Raw genomic sequence first — 24,221 nt, forward strand, 5'->3', positions numbered from 1 at the left:
GAGTCCACAGTGGCTGTTACCGCTCTACATCTTTTTTTAAGCGAGATGTAGAAAATGATTACCCTAAAAGTTGGGTGCACATTAAGAGTTTGTTTTTCCCTAGAGACAAAATGAATTAAAGTTGGTTGCTTTGAGTAGAGACACTTAAATTCCACCATGTTGCTGCGGTCTAGATTGACTGAGGCTACTTTGGTTTCACAGCAAAGGTGGCAATGAGCAGAGGGACATGTGGGTGAAGGGTGGAAGTGTCAAGTGCTGGATTGTAGCTACACTCATACACACTTACGCTCACACATACACAAACATACCAAGAGCCAGACCAACTGCCCATGCGGTGTCACATCTTGTGCCAGTGCAGTGAGGTTTCCTCTGCAAAGAAACACTGCACCGACTAAGGAAAGCAGTCTGTTTAATATTATAAAAACCACACTGGGAGCCGGCGGGTTTATGCAGTAGCATCTGGCGTCACCGCAGATGCCTGCCAGGGCGCACATTAGATCAGAATAATTGGCTAGGACAGCAGCGTGAGATGGACAAATGAGAACCTCCTCCTGGGTCACCTGATGGCCGAGAGGGAGAATGAACAACACAACTCAGTGTCTGATAAGGAGCTTGTGGAATAAAGACAATAGATAAGGCTTAAGAGAAATGTGCTTACTTCTTATGCTTTAATGTAATACTTCTAATATTAGGGTTAGAACTGATATGAGTGAATATACTAATTTAAAACATTAGAATTACACACCTTGTTAAGAATATGCAGAGTAGTGCTTCACTTTGCATATCGCAATTCACCAACTTACTCATTCATGCATAAAACTAGTAAATAGCTGTGTGAGCCAAGTTGCAACATGCTCAACACACCGAAGATGAAACAACACCTTGGCAGAGAAAAAACCAAAGAGAGGAAATTACTTGCTGTTAAAATTCCATGGTTTGTGAATAAACCTAACACACTTCAGACTACCCATGTGGTTTTGTTGTTCTGAGAGGAATATATAATACTGAAAGCATGGCAGAAATTGGCAGAACCATTTTTTTTACCTTATTTGAAACTGGAATCTGTGGGCAATAATTTTTACGTTTTACAGAGAACCTCACAATCTAATTTATTAGATTGTGAGGTCAGATTTTCTCCTACTTAAATGTGCTTTTACCATAATGGAAACCACACATCTTTCCCAAATATTACCATAATTTCTGCCAATGTTGTCTTTTCTTTTTTTTTAGTTTTATCCTGTTTGACTTCTCTGTTGAGTTTTTCCCCCACTGCTCACTAGTCCCAGGTACTGCTACTCCAATAAGAAATGGAAGAATTTATTTTTGAGTTCAGTACAATGAAATACAAACAGTTGTTGTGAAAAAAGAGATAAATAACTTTGGCATACAGAAAATGAAAAACAGCCATGACACATTGAAAATGTAAAATTACTAACAATAAAAATTGAGGCTAATATTACTGTACAGTGACACAAGCAAACAGCATTTTGGACCTAAATTTCCCTTTCAATAAACAAATAAATACTTAATATGAACAATCTCAAATAGCAAGAACTGCTTAAAACTAGGCATTCCTGAAGCAAGCAGACATGACACAAGCATTGCTGAGATAGATGCAGAGCCGTGATGAACAACACCCAACAGATTCTACATGTGCAACTTCTGCTTGAGACTCTTTGGTAGAAAAGGCACGATGGTATGGAAAAGAAATTTAAATGAAATATTTACACATGATACAGTCTCATTAGGGAGGTGTTCAGCAATGCTGTCGCTGTGTTTCACCACAGATTAAATTTGTGGTAAAACAAGAGTGAAGCAAAGAAAAACTGCTCATGAAAAGGCACCTTTCTTTGGTTTGACGGTAATAATAGAAGAGCAGAGGAATCCAACGCACTTATAGACATTTAAAAATAGTACTTGAACAAAGAAGCTCCCATTTTCCATAACACTTTCAGCCCATGCTGGCTGAACTTTAAAAAAAATCTCAAGAAGAGGAGGCAAAAATGCCTCAACACCAAATACAGTTCTTATCTCTGAGGAGCTGACGAAAATTGTCTTCAGAGCATATAGGTAATAGTCCAGATCTGCTCCAGTGAATTTTTGTCTCCCTAAAATGCACTCAGAGCACAGTATTGGTATTCCTCAGCAGTCAGATCCATTCAGTCAGATTTATTAGATTCCAGTCTGTTCTACTTCATCCAATTAGCGAAAGGACAACAGGATAAAAAAAGAGAATCTTGTTAGCTCCCAGTGGAAGTGGATGAGATACAGAACATTGCAACAGTGGCGGAGGTTCATTTCTAACGTCCCGTGTGATTCCAGTGGCAGCTATTACACATGTCTGAGGTCAGTCCCAGTCATCTTTACACACACAGGCACACTCCTCATGGTGCTCCAAGGCCACATCAGTCATGGACTTCTGCAGGCCTCTGCCACCGCTTCGATGTTTAAGCAGTAGAACCTGCCACAAAAAACAGAAGATACACAAGATTAACAATGTGTTTCTGCAATAATGTTGTTTTGTGTTTTTCTATAAGGTCGATGCACGAATAGCATATACATAATCAGTATACTACTACACCTCTGTAGAGGTTTTGGAAATATCTATGACTTAATATCACCAGGTGCTAAGATTTCTGGCTTCTGGTTTTAAAAACACAATTTTCAAGGCCATTGCATTTCATTTCAGCCCAAAAAATGAAAAGTAACCAAAAAATATACACAGAAGAGAGAGCAAATAGCATCACTTTAATTCATTTTGGCAGACACTTTTGTTAAAATAAACTTACAAAAGAAAAAAAGAAATGACTGAAGACACGATTGAAACTTAGAATTGCATCCCTCACAAACTATTAAAAGTGTGATTTAAAAAAAGAAAAAAAATGTTTATATTGCTGCTTGTACAGCCCTGCATCAGATTCATATTTACCTCATGGTATTTCTTGGTGACCCTTGCGGGAACACATTGGCAGTCGTAGCAGCGATGAGCGCAACAGGCACAGTTTCCACCACAGCGCTGCACCAGTAGGCAGCTGGGCCAGAAAATGGCATCTGTTCTCTTTAGCTCCTCACGCAGGGATACAGAGAAGTTGCGTGGAGTGCAACTGTACAGTCGAACTTCCTCCCTCAACATGTTGAGATCAGCTCCTCCTGAAAGACACAGAGAAGATATGATCAGAGTCACTTCATGTCAAAACAACAACATTTTTACAGAACAAAAGTATATTTGAGTTACATACTCAACATATTCAATGTTACATACTAGACCATTGAACCCACAAGTTTAAAGCATCCTACCTTTGGCTTTCTTATTATGGATGAAGGATTTCCCCAGTGCATGCCATGAGGGTTTGTACAACTCCTCTATATCCAACTGCCATCGCTCTGGCTCCAAGTACTTCATGACCTCCTCCACAGTGCCCAGCTCTGCCACAGCGTCTGACAACTCATCAATTCCATGCAGGGTTGGAGGAAGCACCGCAGGAACTTCAGGTTCTGATACACTCTGCTGGAAAACCAAAAGATGAGACGGTGAGAGACGCAACAGAAAGGGCCCTAATGTAGATATGATACCAGTTAGTTGGGCTGCTGCTTTTGATGTGGCTGTACACTATAGCACATAGAAATGTATGTGCAACTTTCTTAGCCAATTAAGAGAGATGAATTTGGACCTTTCTGTCAGAAGCAGGATCAGCTCTTTGGTGGCAGGCAGACGGACTAAGGCTTTCCTGTATTTGAGGTTCCATGTAGCTCCTTATTGATCTGCCTTCCACAGGGCTAAAGATGATGAATCAGCATTGCTACGGGGAAGTGAATTTTCTTTGTTTTTCTCTACCAGATACGTTTTGAAATCTGCAATAGCTTCCCTGTTCCCTAGAAATTACATTTATATATATTTTTTTTCCAAATATGTTTAGAATAGAAATGTAATTGCTGCGTGGAGTATGGAGACCAGGGTTCACTTCCTGAGTTCTGTGTCTGGTTAGGGTTTAGGGAACAAAAACACTCTTATTTAGTTTATGGAAAGATTGTTGTTTTAGTTACATGATTGTGAGCTAATAAAATAAAGAAAACTGTTGACATTTTAGATATTTAAATGACAACATGATCCGTCCCCAACTTTAACCAAATTGCTTTAGGTACCATATATAGCCATGAAAACACTAAAGTTAGCAGAGGATGTTGTATTGCAAGAGTGGATATTTTACTGGGAAATAAATGTGATACAATGAACATCAGTGAACATTTTGCAGATATGTAAAGTATCAACATTTTGTGACTCATCAGATATATATTTGCTACAAGTGAATTAACATTTCCTCATTCTAATTATAGCATAATATATTATTATTATATATAAAATGTAACCCATCACATTTCTCTCAAAGAATAGAAACATTGTACTTGGAGACAATAACAAATTAGCCATAGAGACTATTATAGACATTTAGGTTACACCCTTCAAACTCCCTTCACCAACTGCCTGAGGAAGCTCACAAGTCATTTTCTGTGACATTGTGGAGCTTGCAAGCTTGCCGTTGGTTACAAATGCTAAAACAACAACACAATTATCCAGAAGGAAGAACTTTGTCAGCACTGACAAGTTGTGTTTTATGTCTGCAGTATGAAAAACTGTTAAGGTATAAAAATACTCTGCAGTGGTACATTTTATGTCATGGTGAGAAATTGAGTTTAAATTGAGTTCAGGCTCATTAAATGCTACAGTGGTTTGGCTACAGTTGATTTAAACAGAAACTATGACTGTCCTCGCCGGCTGGTAGCCAGTCAAAGCTCTATGTGTAAGATCTAGTGATGTGTGGAAGTACTGTGACTACAGAGCCCTTTATAACAGAGAGTTGAAAGGCATTGCCACACTGGACACTGAATTGGAAACAATTTATCAGCTATTTCTGACAGCAGATGAAGAAATCCTACCTACTCCACAAACTAAATGAATATTTGAATACATATTCTACCTGGCAGGTCTGTTTTTCACTACACTGTGGGAATTTTGGGTGTGTCCCTTTTTCTTTCACAATCAGTAGCTCACGGCAAATCAAGCTCTGGGTGGGAAAAATTGCAAGATTGTCATGCATGCTGAAGCTGTATGGCATTTAATACATTTGAAATGGTTCCATGCGCTTGAATTGAGGGGCAAATATAAATAAATTATGTCATTTTTTAGGTTGTCAAATGTGATCACATCTCTGTCTTCCCCATCCGCTTCACTTTACATAACAATATTTGTCCATTTAGCTCCCTTTAGGTGGCAGCATTATTTGTTTCAAGCTACCAGCCCTCCAGGCAACAGCAAGCCACACTGAAGATTGATACCTGGGGTGTTGGTCTTCCCACGAGAGAAGAGGCTAATCTGTTAAACCTTTCAGTCCTGTGACGCTGCATTTGTCCAACATGTCAGCTCGCTGGTCTCTCTAATCTTATGTGACTGACAGGTAGAAGGCAACATTGTGACACTTACAAAAAAAATGCAGCTTGTGGAGCATTGAAAACATTGGCTGTTGGCAGCTGGGTCTTTAAGCTTCTGGAGAGGAAGAAATGTTCAAAAAGAAAAAAAAAGTGATTCCAGGAATCTGTATCTTCCCTTTGATGACTTCTAGGGGGGTATTAGAAAGGAATCCAGTGAGAAATGGGGGATAGAAGAGGAAAAGTTTCCCTTTCGTCAGAGGCCAAGGCACTGCATTGCAAGGATTTGTGGTTTGATTCTTGTTATGGATACTTATGCTAAAATGAAAGTAGTCATGCTACTGGGAAAACCATTTGGATAAAATATTTCAGTAAAATTGCTTATTTATTTCACAAGAATACAAATATAAAACCAAGGAACTGGAGGGATTTAAATATTTTTCAGGGTTAACATAGAGTTCATTAACATGGAGATGTTGTGGAATTAATCCAGAGTATAGTGACTTTCAGCTGGTTCCCAGCAGGGGCAGCAGAGAGATTTAAGACAGATATACTGTAGTTATTTTGTGATAGACTATTAATAATAAAAAAACAGATCAGATCAGTAATTGTATTGGCATTTTCATGCAGAATAGTTGTAAAACAGAGAACCCCCTTCAGATTTATTGACAGTATAAGTCCATATAACATATGTTGTCAAATCTCAACACCCTTTGGCGTTCTCACTGAATAAGTAGACTTTAAAGTAAGATGCCAGTGGTTTGACATGGCTGCACCACAGGCTGCAAAAACACAGCTGATGCACAGCTGTGCTCATGCCACAGATTTGACTCATTGTAATAAGACTGCCTTGATAACCACTGTGCATATCTTTGGTTTATTTGGAACCTACTGAGATAAATAGACACAAATGTGAAAAGACTATGGAAAATGGACAGATCATATAGTACACAAGAACAAGTAAGAGTGAATTGGACAATCCTTTTTCTGAACAGAGTTGCATTTCCAGACAACAGAGGAAAGCTGTGATTCTTATTAGTCGAGCCTTGGCAGTGGCTAGCAGCGTGGACTGGAAGCCATTAACAGCTTGTGAATGTCGGCGGTGCAACACTCCCCCAATTAGCGGCACTCTGCAAGCTCGGCTTCAGATAGAGTAGCCAAGCAATCCTTCAGAGACACATCAAGATGGTGTGAATAAAACTATAAGTAGCAGATGAGAGCCCCCATTTAAGAAATTCAGGAACAGAGCACTTAAATGGACCACCATAACTTCTGACTGGGGGGGGGGGGGGATTCAGAGCAATGTTTCAAGTTTGACACATAAGGACTTGATGTATGAACACACATGCAATTAGTTGATAAAAATGTTGAAAACTGAATAGAAAAAGGCTTTTTTCATCACCATAAATAACTCTTCATTTGTTTTCACTTTTGTGTTAATAAGACATTAAAAGAGAAGAGAAGAGTAAGAAAAAGAGGAAGGTACTTAGAAATTGAAGGGATTGAAACAGAGCGAGTGAGATGATATTTAGCAAAGGCTTGGGCTCAGACACTGAGCCACCAGGTCACTCCAGACATTTTATTTTTGTCTGACTAAACTGCTTGTTTCCATTTACCAGAAGCAAAAAGTGCATAGATTTCACAAATGTCTTCTGCATAAACAAAGGCCACAGTAGAGTATAGCAGTGTTGCAATGGAAGGTTGCAGAGCAACATTGTGCAGTTACAAATTTGGTGAATGTGCAATGTAAATTTAGAGATTATAATTAGTTTTTCCAGGCAGTTATTTTTGCATGATCAAGAAAAAACTGGATTCTGATGTTAATTTTGAACAGTCTGTGTCTAAACTTTTATCTTTTCTCACACCGTGCCCCTGCACACACTTATCTCAAATGAACTACATTATTCTCTATAAAGCTAGGTGCTTAACCTGAGGAACAACCTGAACCTTGCAAGACATGAGACTCAAGTTACTAAACTCAAACCCAGACTGGCATTTATTATGTTCCTTAGCTCCTCAGTGAAAGGACTTTCCTGTTGGTTGCAGTCTTTTATGTAGAAAATAGCCAAGTCAGCAGACCATAGGCAGACATAGTGGAGTATTTTGACCTCAAACCAGTCTTTGGATATTACAATGAGATGATAATATATGCAGACTGTCCCATTGTATAATTAAAGGCATCTGGTAAATGGTAAAAGGATGGACCTTTTTCTTTCTAGATTACATAAAGTATCAAAGTGCAATAACATGCAAGTCCCCTCCTATCACTACCATGCTCTCTGAACCCCCTGCCCCTTTAGAAATAACCTAATTTCAAGCTGTGATTACCTCATTTCCAGCACTCTTTGTTCTTACACAGCACAACCACACAAACGTATTTCTGGTAACTAAAATGACAGGTTCAGCTAACTATGTTGAGATGACAATTCTGAAATAGCATCTTGGGAGACATCTGGAAAACAATATCTTCTCTTTCACATGAAGTTGCAAACCACTTCCTTGCACAAGAGAGCTTTGAGTAAGCAACAAAGTCTGTTGTGCGTGAAAAAAGTGTTTTTACTCTCTCACTATACACCACACACTGCAATTGAGGTTGGTGTAAAAACAGACCTTAATTTCATCATGCCAACGGTAAGACTCCTGCATGGCTTTGCCAGTCATTACCATGTGCTTTAACAAGGATTTTAGTCCTAACTTCTCTATCTAAATTTCCGGATTCACATTGGGGGTTTTATGTATTTAGCTTGTGTTGTTATCCACAGAAACATAATAAGCAATTTTTATGTTGAGAGTGTAAAATCATTGTTTTGTACACTTGTGTTCAATCCATTAATACAAACACAGCAGGGAGAGTTATCTTAATGCTAAGATAGTAGTGCAATTTAATGCTGGATCGGGAGACAATGATGTATGTTTTATTTGCTCCTTTAACCCACAACGCCCACCACTCAACACCCCTCACGCTCCGTTCAACAGACTCCTTCTCTTCTGTGTTTTAACAACCTCTTTGCCTCGGCCCTTTTGCTTTCCCAAAATCAGTTCCTGTGAATTACAGACCGGGTCTTATTTTTTCCCCCCCTTCCATTCCATAGAAGTGGTGGGGAGGAATTATTGCTTGCTTAAATATAAAGTAAAGTGCTGGCCCCTGCGTGACACGAGGTTCCAGTAGCTGCTTGACCACAGAGGAAACAGAGTGCTGCTGTTCTAGCGTGCTCCTCCTCTGACAGGGGAACGTTCAAAGTAAAAACCAAACTGAACCTGCAGAGGCCAAAACTTCCTTTTCCCCCCTCATGGTTTCCGCACCTTCTAGAGTTGGAAAATGAAATACAAAGTCAGTCTCTTGTTCTATCATACAGTTGGTAGTAGATATACCATACTTTCGTCCATGATAAAAGCATTTTAATTTAAAATCTAATTATTTCATACTTTTTGTATAATTCCATTTGACTTTATATTCATCTGAATACACTAATCATCACATTATTAATTATGTAATAATCCAACACATTCTCATAGATATGGATATAAAACGTCATCATGGTTTTTGGTACTAACTGGCACTGAATTTCTGGCTCGATTTGTAGTTTAGTTTACTAATGAATGGGCAGATAGTCCCAAATTTAAGTGAAAATTTAGACTATTTATTGAATCGCATTTTCTCTCGTTAAAAGTTCCTTGACAGCTACTTGTGTGTAGATAAAATTTTACTTGAGCTTCTTTTGTCAAATGGAGAAATTTGTTTTGCAGAAAAACAGGTTAAAAAGAATTCACATTAAGTATTATTTTGATATTGTTTGGCACCTGGAAGTTGCTTGATGTCATCTGATATATATTATTCATAATATTTCTCCACCTATCTACCTAATATTGTAATTTTGTTTATTTGTAGTCTAATTTAACCATTGCCATTCCTATCTATGCTGTACACACATAATTGATTGCATGTCTGTCCCAGAAGAGGGATCCACAACTGTTATTCTTCTTGAGATGTTTTCTTTATTTGGGGGGGAATTTTTCGTTATCTGAATTTAACATTTAAGGATAAAGGGTGTTGTTTGTGTTACAGATTATAAAGCCCTGTGAGGCCTATTTGTCTGCGAGCTGCTATCTGCACTATCAGTTGTAATTCAACAACAATCATTAACTCTGCCACAGGGAGCTTGTACGTGCAGTGATAAACTGTTTACTTTCAACATATAACTGTGTTTTTGAAAATTACTGCCTTGATACTCAGCATGACACTGAATCCTGTGTCAGTTAGTAGCTGATACCCACAATGTTGTTTTGGGTTTTAAGGGTGAAGAAAGAAAGAAGTAATAATGTGTATGAGGGATAAAAAAACAAAATAGGAAAGCTTTTCAAGCAGAAAAAAGAGAGAATACAAAGCGCCATCAGTGACCTCAGTTGCCTATTTGTGCTTGTCAGATTGCACAGTGCTGCAGGCCATTAGGGATTAATGAGGAGTAGAGCTGTTTACTTAAAGCAAGTGAACAGAACTAAAACATGACAGGTTAAAACATGGCAGTTGTCTCTTTAGTTTATCTCCAGGCTTTTGTCAGCAAAGGGATCAGGGACAAAAGGATTCTGTGTATGTGTGTGTGTGTGTGGTCTTAAGACCAGGGCAGAAAAAAAATGCAAGAAAGTGAAATAGAATGAAAGATTGGAAAAGGATCAAGGAGAAAATAGCTAGATATACAAAGGCCTAGAAGTCTATAATAAAATATTCTTTTCAGATATTTGAGTTTTATAGTAGTTATGCAAGCAAGAGTTTGAGGCCAAACTGTAGAGTCAAAATATAATCTCACTGATTCAAATGAAATGTAATGGGTGGATCCAAAGACCCGTTGTTTTTCTGGTAAGATAATTTTGGACTGGCCTAGCTGCTTCCTAGCTTCTGAATCACTGCCCACATCTCTGATTCATTCAATGATTCAAATTGGTCTGGTGTTGAGCTCATTGATGGCTGTTTCTTCCAGGTTCCTGTAGAAGTGATGGAACTAGGGACGTCTACCATGTCCTGCTTGATACCCATGCATGTTGCTATAATTATTATCTTTAGTCATACTTCTATTATTATCATCATTGTTGTTGTTACTTTGCCACGCTGAGTGTCTCTCTCTCCTCCTCTTCCTCTTGCTCCTCTCTCCTTCCTTCCTTCTCTTTCAACCCAACTGGTCAAGGCAGATGGCCGCCCACCTAGAATGGGTACTGCTTGAGGTTTCTTCCCATTAAGGGGGAGTTTTTCCTTGCCACTGTCGCCAAGTGCTTGCTCTGTGGAGAATGTTGGGTCTCCTCAAGTTAAATTAAAGAGTACGGTCTAGATTTGCTCTATGTGAAAACCTTTGTTGTGATTTGATGCTATGTAAATAAAATCAAACTGAAAAGTGTTTCTCTGGCTTGGAGAAACAGCTGGCTAATCAGAGTTTGAAACATCTGTTGCACGGGTCTCTCCCTTAAGTTCTGTGTGAGTTTAAGGCTATGTTGTAACCAAAATCTGGATACATTTTTCTACCTGCGAATTTCCCAAAGGTCGAAAAGGTGAACAGAACATGTTATTACATTCTCAGTTGCAGGCAAAGGAAAGAGAAAAATAATAGGAAACGGAGGAAAGAAAAAGAGGTTATGTTCTGTTGCCAGATATATATTGCAGGACTAAATATAGAGTAAAATAACATGGGTATCTTTGTAAAATGGGATAGTTTTAAAAGAACATAAAAGCGGATATTACTTTTGAGCTAATGTATGTGAGGATAAAACATGAAAAGAAAATGAGACAGACAGACAGCGGCGTGACAATTTTCCACACAAAAAGCACTTCTATCTCTTAATTCCTACTTTCATTTCAGGAGCTTGAATGAATCCCCCCAAGGGTCAGAGGACCTCTTTCTGAATGGCCAGCCACTTATTGTCTCCATCTCATCCCAAGCACCACCATCAGTGACACTGAGACACCTTGACCGTCAAAGTCATCTTAATGGATCTATAGATACAGTACACGTTCAAAAGCTATGGTTTTATATAAATCAAAAATATAGAACATAACAGTTTGATTATAAAAGTGGAAACAACACTAGACACAGAAAATGAAAAGATTACAGAGTTTCAAACCACTTGGAGTCAATGTTATCCACTAAAAGACAATCTGTAATCTGTAACTCCAGGAAATAATATGGTGTTGTTTTGAATTGTGCTGTATTGGAAGTGGAAATGCATGTACTGCACCCTTAGGAAGAAAACTTTGTACTCATCTCTGTCTGTGCAGAGATTGTGGACATTTTGTTTTCTCTGTGTATAAGTGAAAAAGATGTCCTAGCATATGTGCATCCTCATAAAGAAAATAAATGATAGTACAGGTGCCAGATGTTCCAAAGTGCCTGAACTTAATTTCAAATGTTTAAAACCAGCTGTACACTAAAGCACAAATGTATAATTGCACATTAAGAGTGTTGTGTTATGCAACAAGCAAATTATTTTATTCACGCTTGGATGGAGAGGGTTTGCTTGCTGCCATGTCAACTCCCTGAGGTTAGTGCACTTACAACTGGAGATAGAGGATGAGACATCATATGACAGCTAAACTCTCATCGGTGGAAACTCACAGTACATGTTTTTTGACTCCTGACCATTGACACTGTACTTACCACAGGCAGAAGGGAGTAGCGGATGCAGAATCCTGGTTCAGAGGGGAAGTACTCATCAGAGATGAAACGGATCCTGATCTGACTGCCTTTGGAAATGTGACTAGTTGGTGCTGACTGGGACCCACACCAGCGACCCAAGACGGTCTTTTCAGTTGGTTCTTCTATCTCCACAAAATCATACCTGATAGGACAGAGACAGAGAAAGAGCAAGATGTTAAAAGTTTGTCAGCACCTGTTATGCTTGCCATGGTGCTTTTTCTTTGGATCTGCCTTGCCCTTCTGGAGTGGTTATTACTGTATTATGAATAGAACTGCCCAGGGAAATAATGGCTTAAACAAATTTAATTTTAACAAAATTAACGGCAGGTCACAGTTTCTAAGTGGTGAGGGTTGAGATTTTTCTGTATCATTTATTGCTTGAATTAAATGAACATTGACAAATCTCAGGTTGGCTGACAGCAGCTGTTTCTAAATGTTTAGCAGTTAGAACATGGGTGCTGATGTAGCTTTTTGACAGGCCTATTACTGTGATGCTACCTGTAGTCACTTAAATATAGTTGAAATATAGTTTTCATTAAACCTTGAACTAGTTACGCTGTATGTTAACTCTGGGAGATCAGCACCACCAGCACAAATTACAGCAAGTTGGCCACTCGGGTGGAGAGGTGGCACCAGCACCTAAACTCACTCTACCCTGCTACCTCCTTCATCTCTTCCTCACTCTCATCGCTCTTCTCACCCCTCTTCTAAGTAAACTCCAGATAAGTGTTTTTTCATCTATGAGTGTGCACAATGGACCTAAATCAGAGGTGGAGATCTCGCCAAGACCCGACAGAATAATGTCCGTGCCTGTGCTGGACTGCCTAGCAAGTTCACCTTTTGAACCCCTTGATCAGGCGAACCTAGAAGTGGTCTGTCAGGACAGCACTTCTCTTTGCCCTGGCATTGGCTAAGAGCACAGGTGAATTGTCTGCATTGTTGATGCACCCCTTGTGTTTGTCTTTCAGTGACAATAGATAGTGGAACTACAACCAAATTCAGCGTTCAGGTCTAAGGTCACCTCTTCGTTCAGGTCAGCGGTTATTCACTTTAGGGATTTCTTTCCCCCTCCTGATGCTATTAGGGAGGATAACCCTCTTCACACTTTGTATTCTGTACCTGTGGAAGACTGACTGCCCATTTGTTTACCATCACTTGATCTGTGATGCGATCAGCAGGTCGTCCTCCCCAAAGAGATCTAAGGGCACAATCCATCATTGGCATTGCATCTGTGCTGGCGTAGTTCAGGGGTTCTCAGTGGAGGTCATCTGCCTGGCTGACTCCAGGTCCTCAACCTCAACCTTTCTGTAGTTGCATCTCAGCGACATGATTGCTGGTTTATGCCTACTAAAAAACTAAAAAGCTAAAAAGATCTTTTCTCAGGGTGGTGAGAGGGCAAACCAAGATCAAAGCCCGTTAGAGGGCCACACGTCCTTATAGAATGAAGTTATTGTTGTTGGCTAAAAACTAAATATTAGGCCTATGTTAAAAAACTTTCTTTTCATTTTTTAAAACAATATTGGTTTTGACATAATGGTTTAAAAAGGTTTCACAGATCAACTGTCATGCAGTTCACTCACACAAATTATATACATTCCAGCTGAGAAAAATATAAATAAAATCATCATTTCTTTCAATGCACTAAATATTTCTTTGGTTGTGGTGGTGATCAAACTTTGTGACCTTATAATTACATGACAGTCTCTCTCTCCACTGGCCACCCCATAATACTGGTAAACATTATGAAGTGCAGAAACATATGGCCATGCTCCAGACTCCTTTGCTTTGCCAAGGCTAACATCGACCAACCTTAGCACTTAAGACATGCAGGAGTTCAGGAGTTCAGTTTTTATTATTTATACCTGTGTGTGTAACCAGTGGCTTCACTGCATTCAATAAAGCCTTGTTTTACCGACTTTTCACGGTCTGGGATTAATCACTTTGCCATTTGCATCAACAGGCACGCTAACCTCTCAGTCAGTGCTGCCAATTCGGATATTTGGATTTCAAGGACATTGTTTACATTTTGCACAGGCTTGACAGATTCGGTTCAAGCTGGTTTCAATAAAACAACATGGAGGGACACGAGCAAGACTAAAAATGGATTTTTCTGTGATGTTAAATAAACTGAAGGGGAGGGGTGTTGATAACTTTACTGACTCTGCTGCCTTTGATTTGGAAAGTTACACAGGAAGTTTGTTAGCAGTACAAACAAACCTATTGGTAAAAGGTTAAACTAAAATTGCACTCCTGCAAAATGGTATATTCACAGATTTCATGCCATGTGCAAATAGTAGATAAACTAACTGGTGCGTAAAACATCGATTTATCTAAATGCAAACCAGACTAACATGAATGAAAAACTATTTTGGAAAAGGATGAAACATAAGTCTAGCTCCTTAGTCCCTTCTCAATGGAGGTCAGTGAAGAGGGAAGTTTTGCTCACTAAAAATCATCCCTCAGACAGCTCCAGAGCTTTGACAGATGGCTCATCAATAATGCACGATGCCCTGATCATTACACATCGCCATGTGTTCAGAACCACCATGTCAAACAGCGGTTTCTCAGATTTACAAATGCATTGACATACATACCAAACTGTCTTACAGTCACAGTGAAGAGAATCTGTGCAACAAAGACATTTCATATACGGCACAGATAGGATTACTTCCCTGTACACTGCAAGGAAAATGTGTTCAGTATTCACAAATCCCTCTCCTACATAGTTGCAGATTAGTAGCACAAATACTGTTTTTTACTCCTGTCCTTTCAGACTAAAGACAGTATAAATAAATAGAGTATAAATGCCTCTTTGAGAACAGTCCTGTCTGTGAGCCGTCAAGCACGACTCTGCTGCCATGCCAACCAGCAGCAAGACCAATCCCTCTCCAATATGCCTCTCCTCCAGTGGATTTGGTAAGAATGCTTTTCATCGTGCCACAGACAAACAGAATACCAGATGAGCATCTCGACTACACAGCCTCTCTCTCATCTTAGCAAAGACTTTTCGCTCCAGGCTTGCTACCAGAGTCGAACACGTCTCCCACTGTTGTTTGTTTTATCCGAGGCCATTGCTCTGAATCACTGGACAGGAGATTACAGTCTTGTTTATGTGCATCACATTGTGCAGTGGCACAAGGGTAAGAGCAGCGTATCAATAGCATTATGTATGAACGTTTTTTTTGGGGTTGTTTTTTTTGTTTTTTTGTTGCTGTAACACCATTAGAATAAAGGTCTAAAGGGAAATCTGTGAATACATTTTTAAACGCACATGAAAGATAAAGTAGATATGCAGACTAGGCCAGAGGCTCATGTGAGATTGTATGTGGGGGGTGGGGACAAAGAGTGTGTGTGCACGTACTAAAAGAGAAAGAAGGAAAGAGGACAAGAGAGAAAAGACAAGTACTGTAGATAGACTTGTGAATTTGTGTCTGTTTCTGCTTGTGATTGCATGCTGCATTCATCTGTCTGCCAGCCCTGCCAAGAGTGTGTATCTTGGGATCCAATCAAAACCTGTTGGGCCTCAGTCGGGGTGGTGAAGAGAATGAAAAATGTGAGAGGTGGAACGTTAGACGTGGCGATGACTTGAATGACCCTGGAAAAGGATGTTGTTATTGTCTCTTGCCCCTCTCCCTGAGGACGCTGACTAGTGCAGTCTTGTAAAAGCAGAACGGCACAAAAGTTGTCAATCTGCAAGTTGGCCCACTGTGGAACTTTCCCTCACAGGGTTTCGACAGCAGCACTAACCTCATTCGTCAACAGGCACCTGGCCCACCAAAGAGGTTTGCTGGGGGGCTCGGATTACCTGCTCTCACATACTATTTTTTGCTTTTCTTATAAGCAACAAACAATAAAGAAGGGATAGAGGCAGCACAGTAGCCTACAGTAACATGGATTCTGCATGGCAACACATTACAGCACCTAAGACAATTACTGTATTTCCTAAAATAGTGGCAAGGGTCTTTATTTACCTCAATTGCAGAGGGTACCAGGCCTTCAGTCATGATAATCCACTTACACCAACTTGCAGAATAATAATTCTAACAAATGTTTTGGCAGTGCACCACTTAGCTGCAGCATGCTAAATGATGCTTGTTGGTTTAAGTTAATCTGGTAAACCTGGTTACCCATGCCCATGTAGTGTCGCTGTCGTCATTATTATTAAAATATACTCTGTTATCCCCATATTTGAATGATATCAGTCTCTTTCTCTTCTGTCTCCCTTCCCTCTCTGTGATTGAAGACTAGAGGGTTATGAATCCTAGAACTATAGTTACATCCAGGTAACTACTTTATACTTAACTGGCATACACATTATATAAGAGTTTATCCACCCTTGTTTTTTTTCTGGCCTGCTTTCCGGTCCTACCTTTATTTGTTTGTGTCGCCAAAGCCCCCAGCCATTAATGATTCACAGCCTCATCTTCCTTTCATTTCAGGTAACTTCTTATGAGGTACATTCATCTAGTGCTGCCAACATCTAAGCTTTGTCAGCTCTGTTAAGAACTGTAATTTGCTTTGTCATCCATTAGGGGGCTCTCCAGGAATGATTAGCGAGGTCACCCTCCTCCAACTCTACTCCACCTCCTCCTGATTGGACTCCTCCATGCTGACCAGTCAGTTGTGATATATTGACAGCAGGGAAGCATAATGCACAGAGGGTAAATTGATCGTTGGGGCTTGGGATCTCTGTTTGAATTGAAAGGCAGCAGAGGCAAACCCAGGCAGTAATGAAAATGGGCTCCTCAATAAAGTAGAGGATGTACTGTATGCATGTCAATCACAAGTGTTTTTCAAAAAAATCACGTGAGCAGCTAAAAATATTGATTAAATCAAGGGTAACATGCCGGCCTGTACCATGTCACTATGGTGTCTTGGGCAAAACAAATCACTCTGCTGCTGGGTTTTCAATATTCACAAGCTGCCATGGCAGACCAAAGGCAATTTCACAAATGGCCACACTCTGACTCTAAATCTTTAAAGATAGCCTAGAACACAGGCAGGACACGTCTTTACCTCCGCCCAACACGTATCTGGCATGCCAACTGGGGAAGTCCCCATTTGATCAGAGCTGGCCAAGCGAGTAGAGAAAACTCTTAATGAAACACTGCACACTGCTGCTGGGTGTTATCCTTTTTCAAGTGTAATGAACAAAATTGTCTTTGAGGCAATACAACCTTCTTTTTCGTATATGCATGGATGACTGAAAGTACACCCTAAGCCGATTCAGTGAGGGGGATCCTGGTAGTAATATTATCCACTTGTTGCCATGTATTTCTCCTGTATGCTAACTGCATACACATATTACAATGACCAAGAAAGCTAAAGAAAGAAATACTGTATAACAAATTTAAAGTTAATGTCATGTTGTCAAATTTCTTGGGAGCCTGTTAGCATCGTGACACATTGATGACCAACTAGTCATTTTCAGCATGTACTGTATAAGGTGTATTGTTCCTTAAAAATGCCAAAAATATTTAGATCTGCTTGCATTTACACAGAGAGGCTATTGTTGATCTAGTTTGTTCTTACTTGCATATTCCATCTTCAGGGTCCTCCAGACCAAACCTCTCATCAAAGGTGAGCTGGATCTTCATGTTGCTTGATGCCACTAGTCTCCAGACCAACACTGTATTCCTGGGATAAGTGTGTGGAAAGTCTGGGCTGTGGATCATTCCCTCTCCAGATACTGTTATGATCTTCTCCTGTTGGGATTCTTGCACTCCTAAAAGAGAGAGAGAGAGAGAGAGAGAGAGAGAGAGAGAAAGGGGAGAGAAAGAGAGAGAGAGAGAGAGAGAGAGAGATAGAAAGAGAGAGAGTGAGAGAGAGAGAGAGAGAGAGAGAGAGAGAGAGAGAGAGAGTCAGAGAGAGAGAGAGAGATAGAGAGAGAAAAAAAAACAAATAAGGCAATGTTTTTCATTTTTTGATTTGACTGAAATGTTCAATTCAGTTAACCCACAAGGTTTTAAAAATATCATTTGACAAAGAGGGCTTTGTTGAGGGATGCTGGACTCAAAGCTTGTAACAGTTCTCAATATATATGGTGAAAGCTGTGTTTTGACCATAGATGATCTTCCCTGTTTGGCTCACTGTTGTGTTGAGATACAATTATCTTGACTCCACGAATTAAAGCATTAATTCAATATGCAAAGCACTTCCCAGCATACACTGCCTGATGGATTTTTACCAAAGCTCATATCATAAAGCCTCCAATGCCCCTCGGGACCAGCGACTGCATGGTTTTAATCATACTGATGAAGCTTGTCACTCAGTCCCCCAGGGCTCCATCAGACCCTGTCACCTTCAGGAGAACAATTGCCAAGATACTTCCACCTGAGCCTAACGAACATCACAATGACAACCCCCTGAAGCCATTCTGATTACACAACTTTTTTCCGTTCATCAAGTCAAAATAATATATCAAATGATAGTATATGAGGGGAGATGAGCTGATGAGTTTTACATTTAAAGTAATCAAAATTGATAAATTGATTATTTAGAATGAAATAATATTAGGAAATTCACATATGTTTTCTTATGAGGAGAGGATTAATTAAGTATCTAGCTTATAAACGGGGAATAATCCAGCTAGTGTTTTCTTTATAAGTGAGAAACTATGCCTTCAAGCAAATCAAAACAGTGTTGTTTCTTGTTAGTATGCAGATTAGCAGATTGTGCCTAGTGAACCTAGTGACCTGTGAAATATTGCAGGCCATGCTGTTGGTCAGAAAATATGTGACCTAGCAGATCATCTGATTGCAATGTCTTGTATTCTGTTTCTAAACATGTTAAATACACACACTCATGTGTGCATGTCTGCATACAGTCTCTGTGCTAAACCAGGCTAAACTTGCCATGAGCAATGTTTGTAATGAATATACAGATAAAAGTGATCATGACACTCTCAAATCCACTCCACTCTTGATTTGACAGAAAATAAGGAAAAGTCACAAAATGTATTTCTGCAGCAAAGTTTTCCTGGTTTGTCCCTCAAAGGAATATTGCACTCTGAAGTCATGCAAAAGGAATTTTTTTTGGATTGCAGTTCGGAGGCCAGTGGATAAGGCAACAAAACACTTTATAATTATACAATTATAATTACAATATTGTCTGTAAAACATTTGGTAATGGTTTTGAGTTAAGATTGTTCATGTTGCACCTATCAGCAATCCCCAAGAGTTTGGGATGACAAAAGTTGGCAGCACAACAATACACTAATAACTCTGAATCAACATACTGCTATTAGTATCAACATACTGTGTTGAAATTTTAATGACAGCCTTTCTCAAATGAATTCAGATCTTTCCCAGCCTATCCTCAATTTGTTTAAGTGGTATTTATTTTTGTACCACTGATGATCATTCAATTTTCACAAGCCAATCCAATAAATCTACACGTCAGAGGAGCCAGCAGGGGTTTAATGTGCTCAGGAGGAGTGTGCTGCTGGAGGTTTGTTCATTAAATGGATGAGTAACCATTTTCCCAGTGCAACTTGTTTGGACAAATTTATATTTGAAACACATTGCAAACTTGATTGCTCTTTATTTTTCCATACATTTAATTTAAGGATGTGATTCATACCCAGCAGGGTATGAGCGTGATTCATACTGAGGTTATTTGCTCGCAATAGAAATAAAAACACAGACGGGTCAAGATTGTGCCAGGTACTCACCCTAATGTCAAATAATAGCTCCACACCAACTCCGAGTTGCTCATGATGTTTCCAAAGACAACAACTCTGTCTGAAGGAGTGGTCACTGAAAATATGCGAGTGAAACCAATGGCAGCTGGGTTCTGTCTGTATTTCACTAGCAATACCCGTTCTGGTAATTCAAAGTCAATAACAATTTGAACTTAATTGTTGAATGAAAGCACATTTAGTAAATTAGGTATTATACAAACAGTATTTGGTAATATATTATATATTGCAATATAACAACAGAATATTGAGAATAAGAGTAGAGAGAGAGAAAATGGGAAACTTTTAATATAATGTTGTTGTTTTTTTTGTTGTTTTTTTGTTTTTACATTAAGATTCCAACATTTTGATCTACATGACATCTATACTCACACCTACAATTGGTATATTTGCCTTTCAGTTTTGTTTAGTTCTTAGTTATTGAGTGACGGCCTATTTGTAGTGCAATGAAAACCAGCACTTTTATCAAGATGCAACAGCCACACTTTTTAAAATCCTGGCATCTGACTGATTCTGTCTGTCAAAGTAAGTAAGTAAAACATAAATTACATCTTTTTTTCTTTAAACAAACAATTACTTCAGATACTGCAGATATCACTTGGATGTTTTCATTTGGGTTTGGTGGCGAGCCAGGTGGGAACAGAATGAATGACGGTGTACCTGACTCAAAGAAAAACAAAACCCAGGCAAGGCTTCTCAATGAACAGGCTCTTTCACAACTGTGTGAAGACCTGGCCTCAAATATAAACTGCCTCATCAAGCATGACTCCCTTTTTTTTAAAGGCAAATCACACTGTTTGTTAGAATGATACATGTACTCCTTGCAGACTGAAAACATTTGAGACATTTCATGTAGCATTGGATTGAAAACTAAGCTCCTTAAAACCATATTTCTTGGTTGAGAAATCCTTTATGACTGCACCTTTTGCAGTTAATAACAGGATGATCTATTTTGTTCCTGCTGCCAATATTTCTTTGATGTCTTTTTTCAAATCATTGAAGAAAAAAAAAGGCTGATTGCCCTTTAATCTGTGTTGCAAGTAGCGGCAATGCACTAAGTTTGATTGACTGTTGCTGGCTCAGAAGGAAACAAGCCGATAGTTTTCATTCTATTAAAGCTTGGCTCTCCATCACAATGACATGTTTTTAATTACGTCCCCATTACTGTGGGCTCCTACACACAGGCTCATAACGTTCACAATTAATAATGTGGAAAAAAGTGTGATTCTTTAATATATGACTCCAGATGTGCTGTATTCCATGTGTGACTGTAGGTGAACATGTGGTATTAATAATTGACCAAAAAAACAAAACAAAAACAAAACATCAACAACAAAAACTTGCACAACTGTAAATAGATGACTGATTTTAAGGGTTCCCCCTGCACATAATTCCTTGCAAAAGTCTACTAAATGTTTACTGGAACGCGTCTTTATTAAAACTGTAATTAAGTGGAGCATGTGAAAGGAAACTCTGGGCCTGCTGCTGCAGAGAAAGGGAAAAAGACGGGGGAAAAAAACCCCTTGACATCAAAGCATTAGGTCTTGATGAAAAGGTATTCCTGAGATCTGCCTGGATGAAATCATACTTAATCCAAAAAGTCTGCAAATATCCTGCTTAATCCTTACACACTCATCACAAGTAATTGCAGTAGGTGGGGGAACAATGTGTTTGCATTCCTGTTCAGTTCAGGTCTTTGTGCGTGAAGCTCAAGAATAAACTGTCCGAGTGATTCTTCGCTGTGGATCTTTTGTTTGCTTGCATCAAAGCAGAAATTCCTCTAAAGTGACCTCTTTCAGAGTACATCAGCTGAAAACCAATATATGATTAAAGCATTATACACAAGGTCACAAGCCAGTCTTATTCTTTTTTTTCTAAAGCTTTTCTTTATCTATTTCATAAACAATACTGTCTTTTCATGCTTTTTAAAAAAAAAATATTCCCACTGATATCCTCCCATACTGATTTATCCTCCGTGCACTGTAAAATGCATAGACACGCTACCAGTCGGGCCAGATTCTGGGTGTAACTTTGACTTGAAAATGACCTCACTCTTGGGGTTAACCAATGTCATCTAATGATCAGAGAAGCGGTCCCCTAGAGTGAATTACCTCAAACATGACTTTTCCTTGACCTACTTTTTTCCTCTGTGAGGAAAGTAGAGCCGACTATTAAGGGAGGAAGTGACTCTGAATAAATAGGACCCTATACAGTGCAGCCATTGTGCTTTGTTCACACGTTAGTGGGTGAACCATTCATGCTGTTAAACATTAACCTTTCCCCTGCCAAAACAAAACTGGAGAACCATGGACATATGCACACTTCCAAACTATTATATTAGAGCATATTACAACCCTTCAACATGAATGAAAATGGCTAATAAACTACTACTACTAGAAATAATGTTAATAACAATAAGATGGAAGGGAAGGAGAAGAAATGACTAATATATGAATTAATATAAATACTGAACTGCATAGCCATTATGAAGTATAGGAGATACAGTACATTAGAAAATGTACACACGACCAAATATTCCACCCAACCCCCCTACCACACACGCACAAACACACACACACACACACACACACTCACACACACACTAACACATAAACCTCATTCACCTTAACACGCTGTCACGCAGAAACATTACATACATGCATACCCAGATGCATTAATAAATGTTAGATGCCTCCAAGCAAGGATTAACTAATGAGAACGGTCCCTTTGTTCAGACTGCTGCATGTTTCTCATAAAAAAGGAGAGGGAGGAATGAAAACCATTCATTCGTGCTTCTGTTAGGCTCACTAAATTCATCTTTCTTCACATGATATCATTACAGTCTTTTGCTAAAGCGGCCCTTAGCTTTGGAGTTTATCTGGTGGTCACACTGATTGATGTAGTAGACATAACTCTGGTTTTCTTTTACAAAAAAAGCAACATTTTGGCCATGCTACTATTCAGACCTGAGAAAGGAGTAAATGTTTCTGGCTTCCACAGATAACAAGTCAGACAAGATTCTCTCAAAAGGGAATACCCATTGTTTTCCATTTCAATTGGTCCTGACCAAACCAAAAAAGTTAAAAAAAAAAAAAAAAAAAAAAAAGGGTGGGGGGGTCAATTCTCACACTGAGAGGGCCACATCAAATTGATATAGATGGCCATGGGACACCATGTTTGCTCAATAAGTTGGTCAAATGATTATTTGCTCACATTATGGGCAAAAGATTGCTCTAGACCTATATGGTGTTCTCCCAGCAACCTCATGCATCAAGAATAACCACACACGACAGCTATTTCCTGTCCTGTAATCGACATCCAACTTACTATGACACTAAATCCAAATTGTTTTTAATTTCAGCCTTCTTACTTGCTGATCAAAATGAATGAATTCCCCTTAGCAACAGAACTAAAGCAGCTTTGGTCAGATGATGAAACTGTGCCTAGCGATGAATTCCTCCTTTTTTTCTCCTTACTGCATTGGTTTCAGGTCCGATGCAATCACTGCAACATCTGTTGCTTATTAAGACTGTGCAGTGGTTACTACAGGTGCAGTAAATTCCCGACCCTGCTTATTGCTTTTAGGTTTACAGTCGGTCGGGCAAAAAAAGGCTGAAATATGCCATGGGAATCTTTCATACCATTAAAATAATTTGGCTGTGGGGGATGCAGTTCTGTAGTGATTTTAATCTGCCAGACATATGCTCCTGTGTTACGGTCTAAAGAGGAAGTGGAACAGGTTTGACACCAAAACTCCCTGTAGAGGTTGCTGAGATAAGGTCTGCAAGATTCATCCCAAAAGACACTTGTCTAAACAACCAGATGGATGCATGTATGATTAATTAGAAAATACAATACACTGACATTTCCATTTGTGCTCTATTTTAAGACCCTGTGGAAGATAGTTTTTTGGTGCATGTATGTAGTATAATGCTCTGTGAGCCTTCTTTATCAATATCTGTATCATGTGAATCCACTGTGTTTGTAACATAAATATACAATGTATTAACAAAATGATAATAATATACCAAAATAAGTCATCATCCACTTTAAGAGTAGTCCAACCACAGACATTGACCAAGACACCATTTTGATGTTTTTTGTACCTCTTGTGTTAGATATTATGTGTGATAAATGCTAACACAGCTCTCAGACATGCATGTTATGCAATTGCAGTTGGAGCCCAAGCCTCTAGGCGGCTCAACAAAACTAATTGTGCTGTCACTCACAACTGCAACAAAACCACACATGCTCCACAACACCAAATGTAGTCACTGTGTAATATCCATGTATGGTTTTAAATTAATTCAAATGAATTCAAATTAAGTTGAACAGCATAAAATAACCTTTTAGCTTGCATCATATCAACGGATAGATTTGTGTGAAAAAGAGGATAATGGTGCCTCTGTGTGTGAATA

General features: G+C 39.1%; 1 protein-coding gene across 1 annotated transcript in view; it reads right to left on the reverse strand.

Annotated features, from left to right (window-relative positions):
- Positions 1 to 1,419: 1,419 nt before the first annotated feature.
- The window catches only part of pdgfc (platelet derived growth factor c), a 45,069-nt gene continuing 22,267 nt past the window's right edge, over positions 1,420 to 24,221 (reverse strand). Inside the window, exons 2-6 of the mRNA XM_053324084.1 lie at positions 17,637 to 17,829; positions 12,066 to 12,246; positions 3,298 to 3,508; positions 2,930 to 3,150; positions 1,420 to 2,461 (exon numbers count right to left, since the gene is read on the reverse strand). Of these exons, the coding sequence (XP_053180059.1) occupies positions 2,348 to 2,461; positions 2,930 to 3,150; positions 3,298 to 3,508; positions 12,066 to 12,246; positions 17,637 to 17,829 (920 nt within the window). The 3' untranslated portion in view covers positions 1,420 to 2,347. The remainder of the gene's footprint in view (positions 2,462 to 2,929; positions 3,151 to 3,297; positions 3,509 to 12,065; positions 12,247 to 17,636; positions 17,830 to 24,221) is intronic.

The sequence above is a fragment of the Scomber japonicus genome, chromosome 8 (assembly GCF_027409825.1).
Source record: "Scomber japonicus isolate fScoJap1 chromosome 8, fScoJap1.pri, whole genome shotgun sequence".
Lineage (NCBI taxonomy): Eukaryota > Metazoa > Chordata > Actinopteri > Scombriformes > Scombridae > Scomber > Scomber japonicus.